At 46.2% G+C, this 19,951-nt stretch overlaps 1 protein-coding gene across 1 annotated transcript; it reads left to right on the forward strand.

The window, feature by feature from the left end:
* Positions 1-6,505: 6,505 nt before the first annotated feature.
* Positions 6,506-19,595, forward strand: kif11 (kinesin family member 11). The gene is made up of 27 exons (XM_087849953.1): positions 6,506-6,695; positions 6,841-6,951; positions 8,605-8,734; positions 10,560-10,657; positions 10,754-10,832; positions 11,548-11,733; positions 11,814-11,938; positions 12,025-12,115; positions 12,192-12,337; positions 12,456-12,552; positions 12,731-12,826; positions 12,952-13,040; positions 13,141-13,228; positions 13,553-13,626; positions 13,718-13,832; positions 14,024-14,095; positions 16,366-16,501; positions 16,704-16,876; positions 16,952-17,077; positions 17,176-17,334; positions 17,840-17,979; positions 18,065-18,225; positions 18,305-18,423; positions 18,554-18,776; positions 18,852-19,024; positions 19,117-19,227; positions 19,349-19,595. Exons 2-27 carry the CDS (start codon positions 6,878-6,880, stop codon positions 19,457-19,459), a joined length of 3,192 nt encoding a protein of 1,063 aa, XP_087706079.1. The 5' UTR covers positions 6,506-6,695; positions 6,841-6,877; the 3' UTR covers positions 19,460-19,595.
* Positions 19,596-19,951: the final 356 nt, after the last annotated feature.

Below are 19,951 nucleotides of genomic sequence, written 5' to 3' on the forward strand. Positions count from 1 at the left end.
AAGGTTTGACATCGTCGCAACAAAGCGCACGAGGACGGTCAGGAACCCGAGCAGTGCCTCCTCCTGACGCGTCAGATGGGTTTTAATGCAAAAACTTTTCATTGGGGGTTAAAAATTGGTGCTTTATGATAATTTTTCCATCATACTTTCATAAATACGGGACGTATCCACGTCAAACCCAAAGGGCTGAAAACACCTTTGAGTCTGAACACAAAGTGATGGCTACAGCGTCAGAAACCAGCCTCAGCACCATCGATGTTTTAACACAAATCCATCAGTTTCTTGCATAAAAGGAGCAAAAATGTAACTTTTTGTTAATTTGGCTTAAAAACAGCTGAAATTATGCAACATTTGCCTGATTTTTTGTTCCGTGACAGCTGAATTAGCACGTTCGTATTATGGGTGGCTGCTCAGGACAAGTTAGAGCACACAAACGTCTCCTTTTTACCTCCATCAGACACCAGGATCATCTTCCTGCTGTGATTCCAGGTCAGAAGAACTTTCCTGAGCGGAGCTCCTGGCTTGGTTTTTACAAATGAATCAAACTAATTTCGGTGAAGAGGTTTTTTCAAAGTCCTAGCAGGCTCTCCGCCTCAGCAGATGATTTTAACATGTTCAGCTCGCGATCTTCTTCTTGTGTCATAAGAAGTTTAGACACTCGTATTTCTAAATTTCAGAGGAACATCCAGTGTCCTCATCTGAGCTCGCCCACTCAGCCCGAGACCCTCTGTGATGCAGGTCCAGCACTTAGAAACAGATGCCCCGATGTTTGGGGATCTGCTGTGGTAACAAAAACCACACCGCATGCACAGACATGTTAGCGAGGCCTGAGACGCATTATCTACTATTACTAATGCAGCACGTGGAATTTGCCAAGATTTATTAAATAACGGATAATTATACTGAGTTATGAGGTTGATCAAACCGTGAAAGCTGGTGCTACTAATTCCTACAGGTGTTCCAACTTTCCTGGATTACATACAGCGCCCTCTGTCTGCATAAAGCAGTGCTGGAACACACTGTGGTACCAGACCCTCGTGAGCATCAGTTGAACAGAATTTGACTGCAGAAAGTAGAGTGTTGTGAGCAAAAAGGCAATTAACAGTGACAGACCATCATAACACTTATAAATGTAGGTCTGTCCTACAGAGAAACTGCAAAGAAAGTCAGGGTGTCAGTGAGTCCGGTTTCCTTCACACTCAGAAACAAACTGTGACAGGAGGAGGTCTGCAGACCCAAAGACACGACTGAGTCAGAGGACAAGTTTCTGAGAGTTAACATTGTCTGACTGGCGGCTCACAGGACAACAGCTTCAAGCAGCTTAATAGTGGTCGTAGTGAGAAAGTCTCAGTTTCTACTGTGAAGACTTCGAGCTGCAGGTTTGACAGGATGAGCTGCAGCAAGAACGCCGGACGTCAGAATAAGACACAGAGGCTCGTCTGGACCATGAAACACCGACACTGGACTACTGAAGACTGGAAGAAGGTTTTATGGACTGATGGTTCATCACGCAGGGTCTTTGTACGCCGTTGAGTAGGTGACAGGACGGTTCCACGGTGTGTGGCATCAACTGTCAAACATGGAGGAGGCAGTGTGATGGTCTGGGGCTGTTTGCTGATCCAGGGTCGGTGACTCGTACAGAGTGAGAGGCTCCCTGAACCGAACCAGCTACCACAGCATCCTGCAGCACCATGCAGTAGTCAAGTGTTTATTGTCAACCCAACAATATTGACTCAAGTATGCAGTGGGATGAAATATCGTCCGGATCAAAGGTGCAAACTGTAACAATAAAATTTAAAAATTTAAATATACATTTATACAACTATACAGAAATAAGATAAACTAAGAATAAGTACAAGAGTACTGTGCTTGAATAGAAAAGAATGAGAATAAATAAATAGTACACAGAATAAATACAATACTCAGAGTTGAACAGTACAATACAGAATAGGGCCAGTGTTGGAAGAGAGAGGAGTGTTATGTGGTCCAAGAAGTGTGTATACTCTCGGGTATGGACCTAGTTGGTGAGGGGTTGATCCTACAGCAAGATAATGACCCAACACAAAGTCCAAGCTGTGCCAGAACTGCCTCAGGAAAAAGTAGAAGATGGTGAGCTTGTAAACATGGAGTGTCCAGCACAGCCTCCAGATTTAATCTTCTAGGACCTCACATTTTGGGTTGTCTGGACCGAAATACTGAATTTTACTCTACAAGGGCCTGATATCCACTTACGAGGACATTAAACTGCCACTGTTCTATTAAAATTTAAAATGAATGTCCTGGATCTCATTTTTGTCAAAAACAAAAGTCAGGTAAACAAATAAAATTATCAGGTTATTCTTTGTTTTTACATTCATCAGGTCAGCACAAATAGCAAAGAGAAATAAAAAATGCCATAAAAGAGTTCGGGTCTTAGGTTAAACCCCATCGAGCTGGTTTGGGATGAACTGGACAGAAAAGTGAAAGCAAAACAACTGACAGGTGTCAACGATCACTTGTGCAACAGATATGGGAAGAATTTTCTGAAGAATATTTTATTTCTATTGTAGAAAGAATTTTACGTGTGTGTTCAGCTGTTATAGCTGCCAAAGGTGGCTACACCAATGAGTCAGAAGTTCTGAATACATGTTGGTCCATAAATTGATTCTATGATTTATTTTTTAACTCAATTTCTTATTTGTGCAATGCTTTAATTTCAGAGTGCAATGAGACATTAAACTGCATCATTTTTAATTTTTTAAAAAAAAGGGAAAATTGGGGTGTTCTGGTAATGTACACATGGTTGCATAATCACACAAATTTGTGCGTCATGACATCGCATGCTCATGCGAATATGTGGGAAGATACTCATGTCCACACCTGTTTTCGTTTTGTGACAGTTTAACTTGTATGTTTACCTGGAGCACAGCGTAAACAGATAATACGTATTATGTTCTGCAGTGAGCTATATGTTTTGATACTTTTTATTGTTTCAACACAGGAAGTGGTTAACCACACCCCACAATTTTTCAGATGTGTAACTGCACATTTTGTGACATGTTAGCTGTCCTGTAGAAAACACTCACTGGTAGTCACGTCAGATGTGTCCTCGTGCACGTCATATAATCCACAAAGTGCTCGTAGTTGAAGACAAACAAGCAAACATTTATTTCCAGGCTTGAAGTCACAGGAATTAGCCTGCAGCTAGTTAAAGCCTCCACTTCTACTTAACAATCAATATTAAACTAAAATATGACTTTGTAGTCAAATGCTTATTCATCTCCATAATAATTCAAATCAAAATTATTACCAAATATATACGAAATATGATTAAAGTTAGAGAAACTTATAGACTGTCTTCTATATTAGCTAATGTTAGCTAATGTGCTAATTAGCTAATGTGCTAATTCGCTAATGTTAGCTAATGTTTGCTAATGTGCTAATTAGCTAATGTTAGCTGTTAGATGTTTTTACTCGGCTGGTTTGGGGAAATGTTTCTTTGAATGTCCTGATCTTTGTTTAATATATTAGATATAGATTATTAGTTTCATTTTAGCTCACTGCTTGATTTTAGCACAGCTGAAATATTCGGTGCTGCTTCTGCTTAAACGCTAGAAAAACAGATTTTTAGGACGTACACTTACCGTCTGCTGACTTTATGGAGACGGTAATTTTGGTTAGAGAAAATTTCAACAAATCTTGATGTGAAAAACTTAAAAAATTTCCACAAAAAAACTGCACAGTGTTTAATGAGTTAAAAAATTATGGCAACATTGCAAAAGATTTTTGAGTATCAAAAAACTTGTATGTTTTTAATTTCTTAGAACCAAGTTTGTTCAAATGTATTAATTTAAATGTCTTCACCTTAAATACATGAGCAGAAATCTTAAAATTAAGAAATGCTGACTGAACTTCTTACCTGAGTTGATGCAACTCATTAGCGTTTGCAGCTTTTACAGTACACACAGAGTACCACTGGCACAGTCTCAGGTCCCTGAAACGTGTGCTATCATCTGCAGTGTTACTGCTTTTAAAATCCTGGAGTACAGGAAATGTGTAAGACTGTAAATCTTCTGGTCATTTTGGTTTTCAGTGTTTTGCTGTGGAGTTTTGATTATGGTTCTGATCTCACTGTTTGAGGTTTTTGGTGATATTGTGGACTTTCCTGTCCAGATGATGATCAGTGTCTGGAGTTTGTGCCTCCCCCTCTGTGTCGTATCTGTGTTACTGTCTAAGTTTTCACCCTTGTGTTTGGTCTCTTTTGGTTGTTTCCTGTTTTACTTTGAAGGTCAGTTTTCTTTTGTGTCCTGCGTAAGTTTGGCTTCATTTCTCTGACTTGGCCTGATGGTTCTCGCCTGCTGTTCGCTGCTTCCTCCTCTGTGCTGTTGTTGTAGATCTAGTGCTGTGTTCCTTGGCGCTTGGCTCACTCGTCCACCTAAAAAAGTGTTTTGTCACCTTGTGCTGGTGCCTGTGCCCTGTGCAGCTCTTCAGCACCACCAGACCTGCACCGTTTAACTTCTGCGCAGGAAAAAAGGTTTCTGGTTATGGATTACAGCCAACATGTTTCTAATACGTACAGCTAAGAGTGTCTGATGGGATGAGCAGAAAAATCATTGGAGACAGTGTCCAGGACAATGAACTCCAATCTGAGTTGGACTGTTCTCTTGAACAAAAGCTGGGACAAAGCTCTTTAGGTCAGACGATTTCTACTTTCTTTAAAGAGTGTTTGAGTCTTAGAGATGTTTAAGTTGTGCTGTGAACAGAGAAGCAGAGATTTAAAGGAGCTGAAATGACCAAACTCGCCGTGCTTTGGAGGGACACGTGCAGTGCTTTGCATGAGGATGCAGGCAGACTCATTGTCACGATAGTCGTCCATGCCTAGATGGCTCAATAAAGCTTCTCTAAAGTAGCAGGATTGTGACTATTACTCCAAATAAACGAGTCACTGGTTACACTGTGCAGCTGCAGAAGTGAAAAATGAAGCGAGAGGTGCTGCAGAGTCCGACCGGAGCAGCAACGAGGACCTCCAACAGCTCCGTGAGATACTGTAAGATATCAGACAAAGGGAAGCTGTGTGTGTCTGTGTGTGCAATGAAGAGGTTTCCAGAGCAAAAAGGGCAACCCCCTCGCTGTCCTCAGGAGGCCGAGTGGGCGGACGGTCCTCAGCAGATGGATTGCTGCTCGCCTGCCGTCACTTCATGAACCTGGAACGGAGGCGGAGCCTGAAGTCTATCAGTGACATCATGTTTTTGGATTATTTCTTCTCTTTCTTTCTCTTTTCTACGCATTCTAGTCTGATTTTAACCCAGTTGTGTGTGTTATCATATGTTATGAAGCACTTATTATGATTTTTATGCACATTTGAGCATGAGATAATCAAAAGGCTCCTCAGAAGGAAACGTTAAAGATGAAGAGAAATGACAAAAAGCATTCAAAGAGTCATAAAATCACCTCAAAAAATAATGCACAGTCCCCACAAAAGACACAAACACACAAATAATGATAATAATGATAATAAGTTAAAGGATCATTTTGTTTTGCAAAGTCATTTATGGTGTCTTTGGACTTTTATTTAGGCTGATTTTTTTAATGCTACTTAAATAATGAAACACATCAAAATATTCAATGAAACGATCGAGTCATTCACGTAGTCGGTTTTCCTCCCACAGACCAAAGACGTGATGTTAGGTTAAATAACCACATAGAGACCAACACCTTTGCACAGTGAACACATGATGTCCACAAAGAAGCAAAACCGAGGGAACAAAATGAATATAAACACACAAAAGATGCAAAATTAGCAAAAAGAGCCACAGAACACAAATAGATGAGAATGACAAAGGTGAACAAAAAGATTCATATCAAACACATAAAAACAACATAAAAGTGACACAGAGTCATAAAAAGATGATGTTAAGTCAACAAAAAGTGCCAAAGAATCTGCACAATATGTGCAAAAGATATTCACAGAAAACCAAGTGACATGAAAGCGGGAGAAGTGCAAAGGTCATGATTGAGGAAAGGAACACAACAATCATTAAGAGATGCTTAATTCCAACGAAAAAAGTGAAAAATAAACAGAAGAAAATAGTCAAAGAGCATAAAAGAGACAAACAACCTCAAAGAAGTTCAAAAATGACCGCATGAAGAAACACTCAGTGCATCATGGGAAGCCGCCAGCATCATTCGGGTCACTTCCAGGCTTAACCATATGAAACTCAGCCTTTTTTAATTAATTGAAAGAAATCCGAATCAAATATCGTAAACTTAAAAGTCTAATTATTTATTTGGGAACATAAAAATACGTTATTATTTCTAATAGTTGCTTATAATTACAAATAAAAATCATGTTTGTTTTCGTTTTATTAAATATTTCTCAGAACAATGTCGCCACCTGCTGGACGTACATCGATATTTATATCACATCTGCTCCCGTGATGCTCTGCGATGGCAGTATCACATGATCGTGGTACCCAATGACAGTCACGTAGTGACCGTTACTCTCCTGCTATTGGCCGATGAAAATTTAAAAGTACAGTTTGAAAAGTGTCCTGTCGGAGGTTTTAGTGCGCCAGAGAAGTTGTAGGAAAACGGCCTGTGCTTTCAGAGCAGCCCGTAAAAGCTGAATTATACGATTTATTAAGATATCGGAGGCTTTGGATTTATATTCGGATAACCCGCAGAGGGGGAGGAAGTGACGCGCAAAACGATATTTGGTGAGTTTTCGTTAGCTAACATTATGATGCTATTTGTCGCTTTTCCTTCGGCTCGTCACATTTGAAGCGGACAAACCGTCTCCCTGCGGTTCATTTCTGTATTGATGATTGTGCTGCTTCATTAATGTGCCCGTTTCATCTGAAGTGCGTGATATAACGGTGTCCGGGAGCAGCTCGGTGCCATGTCTTCAAACGTCCAGAGCGGGGGGAAACGGGAGGAGAAGGGCAGGAACATCCAGGTGGTGGTCAGATGCAGGTAAGGAGTGGAAACAGAGTTTCAGCTGTGCTGTGTTTGCTGCTGTCAGTCGCAAACATACTCTAGATGTCGTAAATATCCTCAAAACATCGCAAAAAAATGCAGAAACATCACCAAATCCACCTTAAAGCTGTATGTTCACTGGTTCAACTGCCTTCAGTGGGTGTATTTACCTGGAAGACCTTAAAAAGGCTAAAATTGTACTCATAAAACAGGTCACTGACATTTTACAGTCTCAGAAACTAAATGAGAACACTAGCCTGAGCGTATGTGTGGAAAAATCAGCAGTTCTTGCAGTCTTAAAGTTACTATTTGAGCCTCTGAGGGAACCCTAACCCATGTGGCGCCTAATTTATCAACAAAATTTGAGTCTCTCTTTTTTACTTTCTTCTATATGTTTATGGGTGTGTTAAAATGTTAGTCAATCCAGAAATGTGCACACAAATGATGCAAAAATACTTGCACAACCACAGAGAAATGCAAAATGATTATAAAAATACAGGAAAAGGATGGAAACAGGACGTCAGGACGCCATCATACTAGCCTCACATGTTTGAGTCTCTCAGTATCCCAGTGCTCATGTATTTGATCTTTAATTTATTGATCATTTTCCTAGAAGAGACCTTAAAGCGAGTTTTACCTCTTTATCATTTTTAACATTGAGGGGATGAATTTCCACGACTGAGTGAAAGCCTGTTCATTCCAGTTTAATTGTACTTCAACCTGTATTAACAGGTTTAAAACCCAAGGCGGAAAAAATGAGTATAAAACCATCCTTTTCTGTTCTAAGGTCTCGTAGCTCACTTACACATCGGTTTGGCAGAATAAAGGTGTAATAAGTTTTTAAAAACCCAGCAGGTGGAGCAAAGACACGCCCCCACTCGTCTAGATGCAAATATTTCAAGCATGTCAAACACTGAGCACTAACATCACAATAAATAGGTTTTGGGTGTTTTGGATGCTGTTGCTATTTTCTAGCTCTCAAAGTTTTATTGGCTGTTAGTTGATCCCTGACAGTTTAGATTTGTGTGATTGTGTCGTTGGACACAAACATGGGTTTGTCGTCCTGATCCGATTACTGGAGTCGTCTTCCACGTGCTTCCATTTAACAATTATTAGTGTGAAAAGAAAATTAGTAATCCATCAGCCCCTCTGTCGGCACTCAACACTCAGTTTCACATAGTTTTTTGTAAGTTAGCTCTCTATGATGTCACAGAGTACAGAAGCCCCGCCCACCAAGTCGAGGGGCAGCCAGTCAGAAGAAAGCTGGCTTGAAATGGCTCGAGAAGATAAACCGATGGCTCAGCTAGAGAAGCTTTGAAGAAGCTTCAATGTTTTTAGTTTCTGCTTTTCTGTCACGTGTGAACACGAACTGATTATCTCTGGGTTTTTGGTTGGCGGTGTCCCAGCTCTGAAACCGACACTGAGTGAGATAAGCGTCCGCAACGTCATATCGCGGTTTGCTCTGACAGAAAGAAGCAGAAAACTCAAACCGTGAAAGTCAAAGCTTTGGTGTCGGCGCGCTGTGAGTGTTTAAAAACGGGACCGTGTGACCTGAGCTGATGTTGAAGCTTCATTATTATGACTGCAGAGCTGCAGAAGTCTCAGGCGTCGAGTCTTTGTCACCGAGGTTTTCCTCTGCTGCGCTTTCAGGCCTTTCAACACGATGGAGCGCAAGTCGTCCTACGGCGTCGTCGACTGCGATCAAAACCGGAAAGAGGTGATGGTGAGGACGGGAGGCATGAACGACAAGGCGTCACGGAAGACCTACACGTTCGACATGGTGAGAGGAGATGCTCGCACATCTGGCTTATGTCTTAAGTAAAGCTGTTCGATATAAGGATATATCTGATGACGATATAAAAACATCTATCGTTTCCTATCACGCTGTCGTTTGTTTTGTGGTGTCGTAAAATAAACTGTTTACAGCAATATTTTTTCATGGTTTTGATGTCACTGTAGAATTCCTCTTATATTTAATATAAGCGCCTGTTTCTACGTGTTGTCGTTAACAGCAATGACAGTAAAACCATCGCGTGGCTCCGCTGTCCGCTTGTTTGTTTTCTACGTAAACCTTTCACAATAAAGCTCAAGATCCTGTTGCGACTTTTCAAATTAAACTGAATCATGGGAAAGAGCATGCAGAGACTTTACAGATGAGATGCAAAAAAGAGCCGTCAGGTGCTAAAAAATAAAGCTTTGACTCAAACTTTGAAAGAAAACGTTTCATGTATCGTTTCAGTAGAGCTGGGTGATATACGATTTTTTTATATCACGGTATGTTTTTTTCATTTCAGGCGATAACGATATATATCACGATATAAGCCAAATAACTATATTTGTAAGATTTAAATGTGCCGTTGCTCACAAGTAAAATGTGAAATAATCAGCAGCTTGTTTTGATTTAAATTTTTATTTCCCATAATAAGTTCAACAGGGTAGATGTGCTTAAGGAACATGAGACTTTTTCAGATAAATAAAGGCAAATATTGCAAACGACACAAAAGGCAGCCGCTAAAGCGTTTAAGTTTCAAAACAGAACAAACGAAACAGACTAAATTATCAATTCCACTTAGAAACAAAATATTAATTCTAAAAATAAATCTTAGTTTGTTTTACAGAAGAAGAGACAAAATTGACTAACTTTTGTCAATATCAAATAAACTGAGAACTAAAAGGAAATTCTCGATCTGTCCTTGTTGTATAGCTGAGCTTTTCAAACAGTTTAACAGTTACTTTAGTCGACAGAAGCCGAATGACGAATTAGCGCTTCCAGTCAGAGACTGAGCATGCACCGCTTTATTGTATTTCCAGACTTGCTTTCGGCACATTTACAGTGCGCACTGCTCTGTTTCTGTCAGACTTGAAACAGCAGAAATACCTTCACACTACAGAACTTCTGTGGCTCTTCCGTTCGACAATCTCTCCGGCGTTGGAACCATCATCTGTTTTCTCTTCGGTAACCTTCGCTCACGCTCTCGGTTGATTTTTCTCTAGTCGGCACACTCATTTCCTCCGTTACCCGGGCGGCACGGCGGCTGGCTGCTTCCCAAACAAATGTGTATTTGTTTGGGCCGTCACAAGTCACGTGATGCTGCGGCTGTGATTGGTTCGTCTCTGCGCTAGTTAATTTGGATTGGCTGTTCTTCTTTGTTTTTTGTTTTTTTGAGAGGACAAGAGAGATGAGGTCTATCGCAAAAGTTTAATTTTTCTATCGAGAAAAAGTTATTTCGCAACACATATCGTTATCGTTCTATCGCCCAGCTCTACGTTTCATGCATCGGTTAAAACACTCGACTCCAGGTACACGACGCCCAGCTGGAAACACTAAAGCTGCCCGAGATTCACAGAATTTACAGAAAATGTTACATTTTTGTGTTTTTATATCGTTGTCAGGACGATAAATGTTTTATATCAGGATGTGAGATTTTGGTCCTATCGCACAGCTCTAGTCTTAAGTTCTTAAGGTGAAGTAACAGAAGCGGCTCTTAGCGTCCCTCGATGAGGATTGGCTCATTGCTGCAGCTGTGTACGCTGCTGTCGGTCCAGCGATGAGCTCACGGTGATTTCTCTTTATTTGTTCTGACCGGAGCGTTTCTCTCCCTCAGGTGTTCGCTCCGTCTGCGAAGCAGATCGAAGTGTACCGGAGCGTCGTCTGTCCCATCCTGGACGAGGTCATCATGGGATACAACTGCACCGTGTTTGCGTGAGTGCTCTCCAGAGGCGTGAGCGTCGGCGCGAGCCGTCCCGGACGAACCTGTTTGTAATCTCTTTTGTTTTTGTCTTTTTTTATTGATGACAGCTACGGTCAGACGGGAACGGGAAAGACGTTCACCATGGAGGGAGAGAGGAGCCCGGACGAGCAGTTCACCTGGGAGGAGGTGAGCTCACTGCTTTGCTGTTTGACCCTAAGCCTGCAGGTGGATCTAATTCAGCCGAACCACAGAGTGAATGAACTGATCCTGCAGCAGCGTGCATGAAGTACAGGAAGGGGAAACATCTCGACTGTCTAACGTTAATGAACTTTTTCAGGTTTTAAAATTCAGAGTTTTGTGATCAGTCCGACTGCATCCATCCTGCATGAATCGGCTTTAAATAATTCCCCGTGTCCGTTTTTATGCACGTGGATGTTGGACGTCTGGTTTTCAGATCATCAGTAGCTGCTCAGACCTGCTGCTCATTTCAGCCTCGGGCTGTAGCAGCTTTGCTTGATTCATAGTTAATAATAATCCTCCTTTGTCTTGTGCTGGGTCTCCGTACAGGCCTTCAGCTCATCCTTTACAAGCCCTCGTTCATCTTATTGGCCAGTTTCTGGAAGCCTGCAGAGGGGTAGTATACAGTACCTGTCAGCTGAACTTTTGAGGGGGGGGGTGTTATTGGATGCTGCGTACATGCAGCCAGCTTTTTATCGTCAGTTCAGATGCATTAATGTGTCAAATCACCAAAATAAAACATGTTTTATTTACAAGTTTCACAAGTAGCAGCGAACGAGGGTGACGAATGCCACCACAGCTGTGTTTGTTAATTATTGTGGAAATGGTGCAAACAGCTCCGTGGTCGGCGCTGAAATAAATTCCCGTGTTTTTGCGTCTCTAGGACCCGCTGGCCGGCATCATCCCTCGCACGCTGCATCAGATCTTTGAGAAGCTTTCCGAGAACGGCACCGAGTTCTCCGTCAAAGTCTCGCTGCTGGAGATCTACAACGAGGAGCTGTTCGACCTCCTCAGCCCCACCGAGGACGTCAGCGAGCGGCTGCAGCTCTTCGACGACCCTCGCAACAAGGTGAGCGTCCCGCAGCTCGGACGAAACGAACGCCGCCGCGGAAATCTCCGTGAATCTGACGCCTCTGTTTGCCTCCGCAGCGCGGCGTGGTGGTGAAGGGTCTGGAGGAGGTGACGGTGCACAACAAAGACGAAGTCTACCAGATCCTGGAGCGCGGAGCAGCAAAGAGGAGGACCGCCTCCACGCTCATGAACGCCTATTCCAGGTACCCGCTCGCAGGAAAGCGCTCTCACCCCGTCGCCGGCCGCCATGTCGGTTATGTTCGCTCACCCGCTTCCCGTTTCTCCACAGCCGCTCCCACTCGGTGTTCTCCGTCACCATCCACATGAAGGAGATCACGCTGGAAGGGGAGGAGCTGGTGAAGATCGGAAAACTCAATCTGGTAATAATCTGGCGATAAGGGGGAGGGGGGGGCGTGGCCTACAGCGTCTAAAATGACCCAAACGCTTCCTGTTCAGGTCGATCTCGCCGGCAGCGAGAACATCGGCCGTTCCGGCGCCGTGGACAAGCGAGCTCGCGAGGCGGGAAACATCAACCAATCGCTGCTGACGCTGGGCCGAGTGATCACCGCGCTGGTGGAGAAGAGGCCTCACGTCCCGTACAGGTGAGAGACGACCCTCCTCGGCGTCACGAGGACGTCGCGTTCAGGTCGGTCTTCTCTCGCGTGTCGTTGTGGGGGCGGAGCTTAGGAGCTGTATTGATCGGTTTCTTTTCTCCCGCAGAGAGTCCAAACTCACCAGAATCCTTCAGGACTCGCTGGGAGGGCGGACCAAAACCTCCATCATCGCCACCGTGTCGCCGTCGTCCAGCAACCTGGAAGTGCGTTTCCCACGTCTGTTATTGTTGGTGTAAATGTTTCCACTCGAGCACAGACTGTAAATAAAAGATGGACGTAACCACGTTTATATTTTAGCGTTTCTCGATCGAGCACGTTTGTTTCGCCCGTGTTGTTTTCACTGCGTCTAATTGTGCTGACGAGTCTCGGTTGTGCGTGCAGGAGACGCTGAGCACCCTCGAGTACGCCAGCAGGGCCAAAAACATCATGAACAAGCCCGAGGTCAACCAGAAGCTCACCAAGAGGACGCTCATTAAGGTATGAGGTCGACGCGACGCGGTCGGGAAAATCTGAAACTTTTAAATTCGTGACCCAGAAGAATCTAAATGAAAATGTGACCCTGAGTCCAAACACCAGGTTTCACGACCTTCTCTGTCCTTCAGGAATACACCGAGGAGATCGAGCGTCTGAAACGCGACCTGGCCGCCACCCGGGACAAGCACGGAGTCTACCTGTCCTCGGAGAACTACGAGTAGGTCTCGGCTGACACGTCAACGCTGCTTTTACCCAAATAGCTGACCTGACCTGATCTCGGGCGCTCCTGACCACGACTATGTTTTTGATTCATGCAGGAGCATGGTGGCTCAGATCACCGCCCACGAGGAGCAGGTTACAGAGTACAACGACAAGATCGCCATCATGGAGGAGGAGCTTAAGAAGGTACGATCCTCATCCGCTGTCGGACGGCTGCAAATCAGAGCCTGATTCAACTTACTGAGGTTGACCTTTGACCTTTAGAAGTTGAAGATGCTGTTTGAGTCTCGTGCAGATTTTAAAGCTGGAGATTTAATTGGATGCAGCGGTTGCAGATTCTGCAGTCTTGCATTAATCTGCATTTCAGGAGCACTCCGCACAAACTTTACAGAGACTGTTTGTTGCCGTGGCCACTGCACTAACTGGCTGTAAACGAATTACGAGGTGTCTGTTGTGGCGTCTTCGCCGTCGATCCAGCGGCGTGAACGTGTGGTCGTGTTCTCTCTGCAGGTCACGGAGCTGTTTGGGGACAGCAAAGCCCGACTGGAGCAGTGCACCGCGGACCTGGACGAAAAGCAGCAGAGGTGCGGGGTTGTTGTTGACGTGTGGGATTAAAACCACCACCAGGGGGCGCAGTTTGATTTGAAGTTGTGGTTTTCTCCTTGCGCCTCTCAGGCTGGAGGAGACGAGCAGAGACCTGCGGGAGACGAAGGTGAAGCTGAGCGAGGAGGCGTTCATCTGCTCCGAGCTCTCCTCCGCCCAGGAGACGCTGTACGACGCGGCCGGGCAGGTACAGGCGACGCTCCACGCCGGGCGATCTATTTAGACTTCCTCTCACTTCATCATCGCTTCCTTTTCTCCGTTTCTCTGTTATTTGAAATTAAAATGAATCTTCAGCTTCCTCTCTCGCCCCCTTTCACCAAACGTCCTTTTTCAGATGTTTATGATTCGAGTCTGAAACTTTGTGCTTTCGTCCTTCAGCTGCTGAGCACGGCGGACGCCAGCACCAGCGACGTGTCGGGCCTCCACGACAAGCTGGACAGGAAGAAAAAGGTCACGTGTTTGTTTTTGTTAAAGCGGTGAATACGCGGCGTCCACAGACGCGCTCGCTTCAACTCGTGTTGGTCACAGCAGTGTGAAGTATCATTACTGGCAGAGAGCCTGTAGATGGTCTCACGCTGGGCCTTCCTGCAGTCTGAAACGGGTCATTTAGCTCCTCCCCCTTTGAGCTGGCATCCTTCTGATTGGCTGTGGATGAGGCTGCTTCATCTCTGTCCATGTTTGATGTGAACAGCCACAGATTAGAACAGATGTTAAATCAAAGATGTGTCTTATTTACTTTATAGTTGCAGCTGAGGCGAACACTAACGCAGCCTCGCTGTTTGACCCGTAAAAGCACATTTCTTCTGTTTAAATGTTTCATCTGGTTTGAGCCAGACTTGTTCTGACTCTGAGTGACGGATTCCAGTGAAGATGACAGCTGCTTGTGGCTGCCGTGCACTAATGACACAGCAGGTGTCATAAATCAGAGGTTTGAGTCACAGATGATAAGATTAGGGAACAGCAGGAACTCTCAGCGGGTTTTGGGTGGATCACGCTCTGATCTGTGACCACTGTGGGGAGTTTCCTCTGCAGACTTCCTTTTAGAGGAGAAAGAAACACTCACTGTGGAGTAAGCCGCCCCGAGTGACTGAAAATAAACCTTTAAGCATCAACCGCTTCACAGAACAGTTGGGAAAGAAGTGACAGGGAAGTCAGATCGGACTATTTTTACGTCTGTGGGCGGATTCGAATCATTTCCACTGTGATTAAAACCTGAAAATGAACTTTTTTTTTTTTTTTAAATCCATGTAAATCAGCAGTCCCCAACCCCCGGGCCTCGGACCGGTACCGGGCCGCGGGAGTTGAGGCTCAGGTGTGAAATGTATAGTTTTCAGGGTTTTTGTCGTTTTTATTGTTAACTCGGTTTTCCTGGGTCTTTTCACGTGTTATGAATAAATCTTCTTTTTTTCGGTACCAGTACTAGTTTTATTTGTTGTATTTATCCGCGACACCTTAAAGGCCGGTTCGTGAAAATATTGTCGGGCATAAACCGGTCCGTGACGTACGGAGCCCCGCAGGGGACATGGGAGAAAAAAAATTAAGACAGAGAAAACTCGGGGCGTCTCGCGAAACTAACTCGGGGCGTCTCGCGAAACTAACTCGGGGCGTCTCGCGAAACTAACTCGGGGCGTCTCGCGAAACTAACTCGGGGCGTCTCGCGAAACTAACTCGGGGCGTCTCGCGAAACTAACTCGGGGCGTCTCGCGAAACTAACTCGGGGCGTCTCGCGAAACTAACTCGGGGCGTCTCGCGAAACTAACTCGGGGCGTCTCGCGAAACTAACTCGGGGCGTCTCGCGAAACTAACTCGGGGCGTCTCGCGAAACTAACTCGGGGCGTCTCGCGAAACTAACTCGGGGCGTCTCGCGAAACTAACTCGGGGCGTCTCGCGAAACTAACTCGGGGCGTCTCGCGAAACTAACTCGGGGCGTCTCGCGAAACTAACTCGGGGCGTCTCGCGAAACTAACTCGGGGCGTCTCGCGAAACTAACTCGGGGCGTCTCGCGAAACTAACTCGGGGCGTCTCGCGAAACTAACTCGGGGCGTCTCGCGAAACTAACTCGGGGCGTCTCGCGAAACTAACTCGGGGCGTCTCGCGAAACTAACTCGGGGCGTCTCGCGAAACTAACTCGGGGCGTCTCGCGAAACTAACTCGGGGCGTCTCGCGAAAGTTGAATTCCAACAATGGCGGCAGCTACTTAGTTGTAATATTCCTCTTTCTGGGTCACAAAATACACTTTTAAGATATTTTGAGGCGTGAATGTAGTTGTGTAAACGTCAGATACCTGCTCGGTTTACAAGACATCACATATTTGCAAAAGTGCTCCGACGTTTTCGGAGATCTGACACCCACTAGCTCGAAGCTAACGGGAGGTCGAGACCTACTACAGCCGGGAAGAACACCGCTTTCCCGGCACATCGTGCCTCGACCTCCCGGTCGGCTTCGAGCTGGCGGCTTCCGAAGAATGCGGCTAAAACTTTGGCGAGATCTCGCAAAAGTCCGTCTTAATTTTTTTTTTTTTCTCCCATGTCCCCTGCGAGGCTCCGTAGTGACGCAACACAGGTTGGAGGCCGCTGATGTAAATGACTTCAGAGGGTTTCAGGTGCTTTGGCTGTTAAAAGCATGAATCCTGTAAACCGGGTTTTTATGACTTGATGCTGAAACTTGGAGCTTCCTGAAAACAAATGTTCTGAAGCACAAACCTGCCTCTGACGCTGCAGGTGGAGCAGCACAACAGGGAGATCCAGCAGAGCTTCGCCCAGCGCGTGGACGGCTCCTTCAGAGACGTGCAGCGCTGCATCCAGCAGCACGGAGACAAACAGCGCCACATGTTGAGCAGCTACTCGCAGGCCGTCGGTAAGCAGAGGTTTCACAGAGGCGTGGGTGACGGGCTGGGACGGTTTACGCAGCCGCTTTAAATTCGCCCGCCTGATGGTGACTCTGTGTTTGTACTCAGCGTATTTCTTTAGTATGTTCTGAAGTGAAATACTGAACTGAAAAAGAAGATTTGGTGTTTAAAACAACTCTTTCCTGCGTCTCCGCCTTCTTTCCTGTGCAGACGGTTTGCTCGTGATGAACGAGGCGGCACTGAAGGGCGCTCTGACCACTGTGGAATCCTTCGTGGGCGGAGTCAGGCCGCTGGTGGCTGAGAGCGTGGCCCGCTGCGAGGAGAAGGTGCAGCAGAACGAGACGCTGTGTCTGCAGGACAAGGAGAGCGTGCTGCAGCTGCTGGTGAGTGTCTGAGCGCGCTCACTGCCGCGTTGTCTGCTCAGATCAGCGCTGTGTGACTAAAGACTGTGTGTGCAGGAGGAGCACCGACGGGACATGGAGGAGGTGCTGGTGGTCCAAACTCTGATGGGTTTATCAGCAGCCAAAGAGCTCAACGACAGCCTGAGAGCTTCGGTGGAGAAGCAGCGAGCGCTGGCCGACAAGGTTGGTCCACGACAGTAACGTCCACACGGAGCAAACGTGGCGTACGCTCGATATCGGAGGCGAAGCTCTGATCCGATTCTTCTTGTTCTCCTCCTCAGGCGGAGGCGATGAAGGAAATGGGCGTGGCGTTCGACAGCTTGGTCCGGGAGCTGGCGGCGATGCGGGAGGCCGCCGTGCAGAGTCTGAGCGCCCTGCAGGCCGAACGCGACGAGCTGGAGGACAAGATCAGGCGGGCGGAGGAGGAAATCGAGCAGAAGGTGAGAGCTGATCGGTGTGGACCAGAGAGGGCGGCGAACCTCCGTCTGCTGGACGAGGACGCTGCCAGATGTCCTGGGGCCTGAAGTAGCGCTGGGCGATGTGACCCAGAATTCATATCTCGATATTTTTTTTTTTTTTTTTTTTAGCTGGACGGCGATATAAGATAAATAAATAAAAATCGATATATATTTTACGCCATAAAGTCAGAACAAACAGTTCTTAGTCACAGCTGTGTCCCAGATGTCACACAGGCGCTTTTATTAACCTACAGCGCAGATGTACATGAAAAAAATTACTCAAAAATAATTTATGAGAATTTATTAAATAATCATGCTCCATAAATAAAAGAAAACTGTTGTTTTTGTGCAGTCAAAATGTAAACTAACAGACGCAGAGCATAATAACAAGCAGCTGCTCTGTTATTAACTTCTACTGCAGTTTCATGCATTAACAGGTTTATCTGCCTTTATTACATCTGAGTGTTCACACGTTTGCTTCGGTCAGGATGTGAAGGAGACCATCCAGTGCCTCCAGGACCAGCTCAACCTGCTGACTGTGAAGGTCAAGAAGAAGTTCACTGGTCTGTACTCGGCCTCCAGAGGCCTGCAGAAGCCCCTGCAGAGCCTCCAGGAGGACATCAGCAGGTGAGTCGAGCACTAAATGATCAAGTTTTTCTTCGACTGCACCTCAAAGTTCAGCTCCTGCATTGAAACCGTGTGTTTGTGGCAGAGGCTGCAGCACAGTCGAGCACCAGGTCTCGGCCCAGGCGGACCTCCTGTCTTCCTCCGCCTCCTCCCTCGTCTCCTCCCTGCGTCTGACCGCGGACGAGAGCCGGCAGTCTCTGGAAGAGATGTCGGGCTGCTGCTCCCACATCCGCAGCTCCGTCACCGGTACAAACCCTTCCTCTCCTCTGTTACTGCTCGCTGTAATCCCTCATCCACAGCACGCTCGGTGTGTTTGTCCCTGCAGGTCTGTTGGAGCGCGACCTCGAGTGGAGCTCCAGAGCGAAGGAGCACGCTGAGAAACGAGCCGAGGAGCACCTCGCGCTGATGAGGAAGGTTGGCTCTGAAGCTCAGGACCTGCGTCAGGTGAGAACTCAAGGTTTTCTGTCCTAACCCCAACACAGAGCAGACCCGACACGACCGTCTCTACAGTATTAAGATCTTCTTACCAAACCCGACGACTCTGAACTCAGTAAAAGTGCCTCCTGTCCCGCAGCGCGTGGAGGATTGCTGCTCCGAGCAGCTGCGAGCAGCCAAGGCCGATATATCCAACCAGCAGCGGGAGGTGACGCGAGCTCTGACGACCGTCAAGGATCAGACCTCCGTCGACTGGAGCGTCCTGGAGGAGCAGCGGGCTGAGCTCCTGCAGCACGTGGAGGCGAGCGAGCAGCTGGTCCACAGCTTCCTGCGGGACGAGCTGCAGGAAGACGTTCCCACTGGTGACAGATTTATTTTTCTGCCTTAAATTAAAAGTTAAAGTTCTCAGCAGGACATTAACCTCCTGTTGCCTTCAGGCGCGACTCCTCAGCGGCGGGAGTTTGTGTATCCCCGTCAGCTGGTGAAGTCTCGCCGCCGCAGCGAGCTGCTGGAGAGCCTGAGGAGGCAGCAGGAGGAGCTGCAGGCCGCCATGGAGGCGGAAGAAGAGGAGGAGCTGGAGGAGGAGGACAAGCAGAGCCAGACTGACCCGGTGAGTTTCAGAACATTTATCTTGGATCTGTGATTCATTTAAATGTAAATAAAGTTGAGGTTTGACCTCGTTCTTCTCTGCTGCATCATCAGGACTCGCTGGAGGACGATCTGAGCACGTGCAACGAGAGTCTGGCCACAGAGCCGTCCTTCATCGACGAGAACCTCGTCTTCAACGAGAGCAAGCGGGTCCCCTTCTTCAAGGTGAGAAGTTTGAAGCCGTGCAGCTGTTACTGAAAAAGCTGCTGAAGCAGCGACTGGGGGTCAGAGGTCACGTGTTTAATACCAATACACGTTAAAGCATGTTTTCATTCCTCTTTTCCAGAAGAAGAAAGGCAAAAAGGAGATGAAGATCCCGTCCCGGTCTAAAGTGTCGGAAAACGAAGCGGAGTCGACGCCTCAGAAATCCAGACTGCCGCTCCGCTGTCAGAACTGAAACCTTCTTTCTTTATTTTTAATAACTTTATTACTGTTTCTTCTTTTTTCTGAGCTCTTTAATCTTAAACGTGTCCTCATGAACTGTTTTATTGTGGTTTGTGTCTCAGCATCTGCAAATTGTTTGTGAAATTAAAGATTTATACTTGTTTTATTCTGCTGTTAATTATTCCATCTGCCACAGTCCTCGGTTATGACGCCAGCACAGGACACGTGTGGCGTGGAGCGATGGAGGGTAGAGTGGGTTCAGCAAAACCACGAAGCGTTCAAATGTTTTTGTGTCGGGTGGGCTGGAGGCCACTGCAGCCTGTGAGGTTTCTTTGGTTTCTGTGCTGCTTCATGAACTTTAACTATTTATGTTTTGTGGCCTCGACAGATGAGCTCACAGCAGCACGCCATGTTACACGCCGTGTCTTTAACGGCCAGAACGTGGAAAACTATTCACGTTTCCACAGGGATTCGGAGTAAACAGGAGCCCGATGCTGATAGTCGT

The sequence above is a fragment of the Neolamprologus brichardi genome, chromosome 13, assembly GCF_056152115.1.
Source record: "Neolamprologus brichardi isolate AB-2024 chromosome 13, ASM5615211v1, whole genome shotgun sequence".
NCBI classification, from domain to species: domain Eukaryota; kingdom Metazoa; phylum Chordata; class Actinopteri; order Cichliformes; family Cichlidae; genus Neolamprologus; species Neolamprologus brichardi.